The following is a 7500-nucleotide window of genomic DNA, read 5'->3' as shown; positions in this document are numbered from 1 at the left end:
CACAACATCCACACTCAGTGCACCGCTGACTGCAGTGACAAAATGATGGTACCATCTCTTTTGTCATGCCTGGTGATAGATGGGATGGCTCTTTTTTGTGGCATGGGGAAAACCCCTAAGGCACAGACATTTGGTGACTTGGCTGATGCATTTAAATATTTGGTATTCCAAATTGGTTGAAGATATAATAGAATTGATATTGGATTTGACAAATACAGAGAAACCTCCATCAAGTCAGCCACAAAGCAATGGTGTTCAAAATCTCTGAAGCCTGACAGGCATGCTGTTTAATGGACGGAATGCAGCACTATTGTCCATCTGGTCCAACTTCATGGCTTTGGAGGAAAACAAAGCAGATCTTACTGATTTCCTTTCACATGAGCTGTTGGCACATGCACTCTTTTGATGAGGAAGTTGTTGTGGCATGGGGATTTATTGATGCACATGAAGTAAAGTCCTCAAATATTAGAACCAATCTCCCAAACCCCAATGCCAAACATGAAGAGGCAAACCCCACTCTCATCCTTCATTCCATCAACGACACATCCGAGACTATTGTTGGTCTTCCAGGAACACTGACGTGCTTTTGTTGTTGGTGGCACATTGCTACCCCGATTTATTAAATGGTGTGAACACATTTTGGTAAACCATCGGTGATGAAGGTTGTGGCCAAGTTTCATCGAAATTGTGTATGTAGTTTCTGAGAAGAAACCAAATACATATTTTGGGGGGTGAACCCCCCCCCCCACAGACCCCCAAATACCCCAATTATTTTTAATGGTGTGAACAAACTTTGGTACATGCAGGGTGATGAAGGTTGTGGCAAAGTTTCATCAAAATCGCTTCTGTAGTTTCAGAGAAGTTGCAAGTATTTGTGGATGGACGAACGGACGAACTAACGAACGGACTACGCTCCATGCTATAATCTCCCCAGAACTATGTTGCCAGTGAGCTAAAAATGAAAAGCCCAAGCCAAAGTATAACTAAAGATGAGAAGAGAAGTAAGAGAACACAAGTAAACAAGAAGTCGAGCAGAAGTCGAAGAAAAAGATGGAGAAGAGAAGAAGAAAAAGGATACATGAGCTAATGGACAGGACCAACAAGAGAGAAGAACAAAAACGAACAAAACTAGAATGACACTTGGTAGAGCACATACCTTCGCCAGGCTGAACAGTTCACGTTTTGTATTCCACTGCTGGGCCGGATCTGCATCCGGACCTCCAAAATCAAATTGGCTTGTTCTCGTCACCGAACCATCTCTCATCCACCTCGTTTTGTCACAACCCATCCACAACTTTTTGAGATATCGTGCTATACATCGCTTTTTGACCGATCTCTCAATGGTGAAGAATCACTTTAAAAATTCTCATATCTGGTTCCAGATCTTCATCAAAATCTAATCAATTCACTCTCGTCACATAACCAACCTGTGCACCAAATTTTGTGCGAATCCGTCCTCAACTTTTTGAGCTGTCGTGCTCACAGCCAAACAAACTGGAGAAAACAATCAGCAAAGACAAAAAAAACGAGGAAGAAGAGTAAATAGCATGAAATGACAATGGCTCATGATCTTACAAGGAGTAGAGGAAAAACATATAACTGGCTAACTTCAAGGTCGTATGACCGCCATCAGAAAAAGGGGAACGAAGGAATGGAGGTCAGCGGTTCGATGAGATTTGAGGATGGTAAAAGGTATAGATTTGGAGATAAAAATGTATGACCTGAAGCTCATGAGAAACAAAGGGCAAAGAGAACAAGTGAGGCAAGATGAGAGATGATGGGGCAGTAAAAATCTGCTCAGCAATCAATTTGGCTACAATGGGAGCAAGTCAGGTACCTGAATACCAGCTTCCTTTCTAATGACACCAATTCCTATTAGGGCCCTGGATTACACTGCCTACAGGGCAACAAGGTGGTGTTTAACAGCGCCAATGAACCATTTTACCTATGTCAAGAATTCCAAGGTGCTGTAAAGGCCATGGATACAATCTTAGGTATGTTATACTGATTACTGATTATTCCAATTTTATTCTCTGTAAATTCACCACAAAAAGTTTTATCGATGTCAAATACCTACGATTACAGCGTGAAAAATTCAAAATAAAGAGACAATTGGAGAATGTGAATAGGGGCTGGGGGGGGGGAGGAGGTTGAGGTCAAGAGAATCCGAAGCAGGTGAGAGATTTAGAGGAGGTTTGTTCTATTTTTGTATACAAAGCCAAGGCTCCTGGAAGAGCTAGAACATATAACAATTCAGGATGCAACAGAACAAAGGTAACAGTAGAAAGGGTGACAGCAAGATTGAAAGACAAAGTAAGGGGAGACTTGGATAAATAAGAGAAGTGGGGAGGAAAGAGGGGCAGGGGAAGTTGTATGGGGTGGACAATATGGATAGTCACACAGAAGCAAACTCTCAGGAAGGAAAAACCAGAACTTAGGAAATGAGGAAGGAGGTGGATTTGCAGGGAGTAATGGGGGGGGGGGGGTGGATTGACAGGGGTCGAAAAGATCATGGTTTTGGATGGGAGATTATCTGAGATGGTGGTGAACAGCTGTCACAGCAGTGAACATTTTTTGTTTTCTGATTTTGGAACTTGTCTCATGGTGCTGTGGCTCAACCTTTGCATTCCACATCACATTTAAGCTTTATATGGGCTTTCTGGTGCATTTGTCATTGAAAACAAAAGTATACTGATAAATCCAAATGTCATCATATTGCAACTAATTTCCCTTTCAAAGTATTTCTCACTAAATCTGAGATTCTCATGAGATGTCAGAACTTATGAGAAATCAAAGTATATTTTGAAAGAGATCACACGCACGCGCACGCGCACGCGCACACACACACACACACACACACACACACACACACACACACACACACACACACACACACACACACACACGCGCGCGCGCGCGCACACACACACACACACACACACACACACACACACACACACACACACACACACACACACACACACACACACACACACACACACACACACACACACACACACACACACCTGAGCTGCTTCGGAAAAACTTAGGAGGCACCAATTTTTTTTTTTTTAGAGAGAGAGAAAATATAAGGGCTGGGTCCAGTGCTTCAACATACCTTGTAAATGTTTTGGACGCAAATGGCTGGAAACACTTGGATGTGGGTCATAGGGATCCACTGGCACGCAGTGCACAGAGTAGAAATGGAGATGGCGCCACATGATAAATAAACACATCTCAAGAGTGTCTGAAATATGAGCTTAGGAACTGGTTCGAACACCACAAACGCCATAGGTGAGGGCATTATAATTATATTATAATTCAAGAACAGTGTGATGCAGCGTGTCAGTTGCAGGTTGTCGAATTATATAAGATCAAATTTGAGACACCATAAAGTCCAAAAAAAAAAAAAACCATACCCGTCTGAAAAAGTCCCCAAGGTTTAAATTATTCATTATTTTGGAATAAGGTTGGTTGATCGATTGGAATGATTTGCCCTCTCGTCAATGATGACTGTTCACATGAAGAATGTGGACTACTTGGTGAATTTGTTTCTAGTGCAGAAGCCACACAAAGACAGCAAGTAGTATAACCTGACGTCAAAATGTGTCCAAAAAGAACAGAACATTTGCTACCCACAGTTTAGGCAGGCATTTAGAATTTGTACAGGTTGCCACCTCTTCACCACCTATTTTTTTTTTAAAGACACAGTGGAATCTTTATCGTCCAGCAACCAGTGCTGGCAGATGGGTACTCCGGCTTAACGTCCATCCCATGGACAGTGTATACATCAATTCCTTGCCCTGCATGCGAAATATTGGTATGACAGTTTATAACTGGGTCGAGATGCGACACAAGACAGACAGCTTATAGGCAAGTGTGCATGCATCTTGGCTATCTGGCTAGCTATAGTTGATTGATTGATACAGCACCAATAAAAGGATAATTGTGATGTTAAACACAGATGATGCATCGTATCAATTTCATATAAACATGTAAATAGAAGGTTTAGGTTAAGATATTTCAAAAGAAGAATTTTAACAAACAAAACTGCTCTATTAAATTATCAGTAGCACTGAAAAGTTACAGAATATAATAATGTCAGGAAATTTGGGGGCTGAGCAACAAGTGGAGAGTTTGGATGGTGGGCACGCCTTCCTTCAATGTCATGTCAGGATACAGTTGCTCAATGCGAGGAGCTGTGCATTGTGGTTGACCATCTTGATCAGCCTTCGTTGTGCTGCTTGCTGCCTGTGGCCAGCAGACAACTTTTCAACACCCACTGGTAACATCGGTTGGGAGAGCTGAATGAAGACAATGAAGCACAGTGTGGAAAGGAAAATGTTGCTGACATTATCCTCATCGTCATAATCATCATCATCTGTTCAACAACCCAGTGCACCCCTTCTCCGAACCACCTTCCTTTTCTCCCAGGCAAAAATAGCATTCCCTTCCTGTAGTAATTCTCTGCGGACTACTGTAGTAGGACCTGATACCAACTGTAGTATGTAAGAGTACTACTCTCATACACTATAGTTCTAACCATAGCAATTTTGCCTGGGCTCGTACTCCCAAATGCAGCATGTCTAGCCCAAATGAACCCCAAACAATCAAAACAAGGTAACGTTCAAGTGGGCCATTTTAATGTGGTACAGCATATTGAATAGGTCATTTTTCTTGTGGTATCAAGCCAGGGAACAGCTCCTACCTTCTTTATTTCATCTGCAGAGAGTTGCTCGAGGCCCTGAAATTTTTGCAGGTTTTGCCGATGTCCATCGTAGGCCTGTTGAAAGCTGTTTAAAGCCTCACGTACCAGGCACATCAGCACACCCAAACCAGATAGCTTCCAACCAGGAACTGAAGCCACAGCAGCATCTTCAAAGCAGAAAAAAAAAACCAAAGCAAATGTGTTTCATTTTTATGAAAGTATGAATTGGAAAATTAACTGTCTGAGAATATCACCTTCACATTGAAATATTGGAACATGAGGGTTTAAGAGTAAAATAAAGTAGAGCAAAGTCAGCACGGGATTGTAAATCCCCACATTTCCCACCGAAAGCAAAGTTGAAAGGTGGCATAAAGTTCCACCAGGAATGACCCAATATCAAATTTTGAGTTTAAAGTATTTTTCCTGTTTTGAACACATGACCCCAACCATATTGACCCCAACTCTTAGGGCATCAACTGGTGTCAAATCCAAAAAAAATCGTTACATATTTCATGCATCTCCCATTGCTGATTGCACATACAAAGTTTCATTTTAAAATGTTGAAAATGTGCCCGTAAATGCATTATTATGTACTTAACTTTTTGATTTTACCCCAGGACGTGGGGCCAAAAATGATGCTGCGCTTGCACTTTCTTGCCATGTGGTGATCATAACTACTGAGTTTTGTTAATTTATGCACAACTGTTTCGGAGATCGCATGACGGACAGACAGTCGGAGCCGATTACAGGATTCCCCCCTCCCACCCCCCGTTTTTTTATTTAAAAAAGCATGGGGATAACAAGATCTCCAATAGATTAACGATTAAAATCGCAGACCACCTTACCATCCCGCCGAATGGAATCCTGTCCCATAGCTTCAGCAAAACTAGGTGTGAAGAGGCAGAAAGTATATTGCAAGCTGGGGCTGCTTTGGACCATCAACTTGTAGCAGTAGTCCATAAGATGAGCACATATCTATAAGCACACCAAAAGCACTGTCTGACACAAAACCATTCAACTGGAAAAATTGAGAATTGCATCAGAAGTACATAATCAACACAGCACCTTAAAAGCTATCATGTGTAATGGTCGTCTTTAACACTGCAAAGCGTCGCCATTGATTGAATTGATTTCAAAATGGTGAACAAGCTATTGCGCTACCATTACCCCAACCGGGACTCTGGGGAGAGCTTGGCTGGATAGTTTCAGGCATCATTACCCAGTTTGACAGTTTAACCGTGGTAATCAACCACACGACATGTACTATAAAGAAAATCAGAAGCAGTTCCCACTTTGTGTTTAAAATGCTTTTGTTATTTTTGTTTTGCATACCCTCGCAATTAAACATCGGCATTTTACTGCCGTTAGTTATCATACAGTGGAAATAAGCAATCGCTTCATGCAAACATCGTCAAACACCGAATTTAACCAAAGCAGTTTACCACAATTGCTGTAAAGAAAAAATATATAAAGACTGCCTTAGATGTAATGAAAGAGCAATCTACATATTATGTACACACAGTGGAAGGAAGAAAATGGCAACATGGTACTGATAAAACGCAATGGAGGGTGGGGAAAAAAAGAAAGAAAAAGAACATAGTTGTACCTGCTGGACAGCCAACTGAGCTTCGTCTCTGCAGCCAAGGCCGTTTGTCTGAGCCTCGTTGTCAAGTTCCCAGACCTTGCACAACATCTCCTGACTGCAAATTTTGGTGATGAGGCCAAGGGTTTGTCGCTGTATTATTCACAGACAAGAGAAAAGCCAATGAAAAGTGACGGTGCTGTACATGCAAGGTATGCTTAACTTCAACAACAACAAAAAGAAAGGTATGTTTAAATACATGTGTGGCATGAGCTTTCTTATCCACAACCATCTCTCACCTGCATCCTCTCCAAATGGCCTTTCATTTCCAAAAGCGCATTTCCCTGGAAATCCATTCCCATTAGGAATTCTGGATAGTAAGATCAAATCATTAGCAAAAAACAATGCAGCAACACATTTACTAACATTTCAAGTATTTCGATACAGTGATAACGAGTGCGAAGTCGATGACACGTTATAGCAAATCCCCACACTTCCCACCTAAAGCAAAATTCAAAGATGGCAAAAGGTTCCACCAGGAATGACCAAATATAAAATTTGATTTAAAGAAAAAATAATCTTCATCTGACCCCTGTAACACAAAGTCCACACCCGCTGGGGCATGAACTGGGGATCAAATCCCAAAAAATAGTTGTACATTTAATGTGTCCCCCATTGTTTATGGACGAAAGGTTAATTTTTAAAAATGTGCCTGCAATATCATTTTTTTTGGTATTTGACCTTTTGACCATGCTCCAAGGCCCCAAGGGTCGGGGCGAAAAATGATACTGCTCTCACATCTTCTTGCCATGTGGTGATCATAACTAGCAAATTTGGTGACATTCTGCAGAACTGTTTAGGAGATAGCACGACTGATGGAAAGACAGACAGAGCCGATTACAATATACTCTACCACCACAATTTATTTGTGTACATATCAACCACTCTACGTATCCACCACTCTATCCCCCCCACTTCCCCCCACAATTTATTTTTTCAAGCGCGAGGATTATTAATGATGGTTTATCCTTTTTTGTCATGACATAAGCATGCTTTAAATTATTCGTTATCTATTATAAAGTTGCAACATGTGAAATAAAACATGACTCAATGCTTAGGTTGAGACAACAGGCAAAATCCTCCCAAATAACAACTATGGAATATAGTTGGCACATATAGTTTGTCTGACAACTATTAACCTCATTCCATC

At 41.3% G+C, this 7500-nt stretch overlaps 1 protein-coding gene across 1 annotated transcript in view; it reads right to left on the bottom strand.

Moving 5' to 3' along the window:
- NUP205 (nucleoporin 205) overlaps positions 1-7500 on the bottom strand; it is a 327963-nt gene that overhangs the window by 41045 nt on the left and 279418 nt on the right. Inside the window, exons 37-42 of the mRNA XM_085884280.1 lie at positions 6590-6660; positions 6315-6443; positions 5554-5683; positions 4709-4875; positions 4181-4304; positions 3119-3247 (exon numbers count right to left, since the gene is read on the bottom strand). Of these exons, the coding sequence (XP_085740406.1) occupies positions 3119-3247; positions 4181-4304; positions 4709-4875; positions 5554-5683; positions 6315-6443; positions 6590-6660 (750 nt within the window). The remainder of the gene's footprint in view (positions 1-3118; positions 3248-4180; positions 4305-4708; positions 4876-5553; positions 5684-6314; positions 6444-6589; positions 6661-7500) is intronic.

This window comes from Eptatretus burgeri, chromosome 6, assembly GCF_056783735.1.
Source record: "Eptatretus burgeri isolate ZD-2024b chromosome 6, Ebu_testis_v1, whole genome shotgun sequence".
In the NCBI taxonomy this organism is placed as follows: domain Eukaryota; kingdom Metazoa; phylum Chordata; class Myxini; order Myxiniformes; family Myxinidae; genus Eptatretus; species Eptatretus burgeri.
Note: the sequence above shows the minus strand (reverse complement) of the source record. Positions and strands in the feature narration are given on the sequence as shown.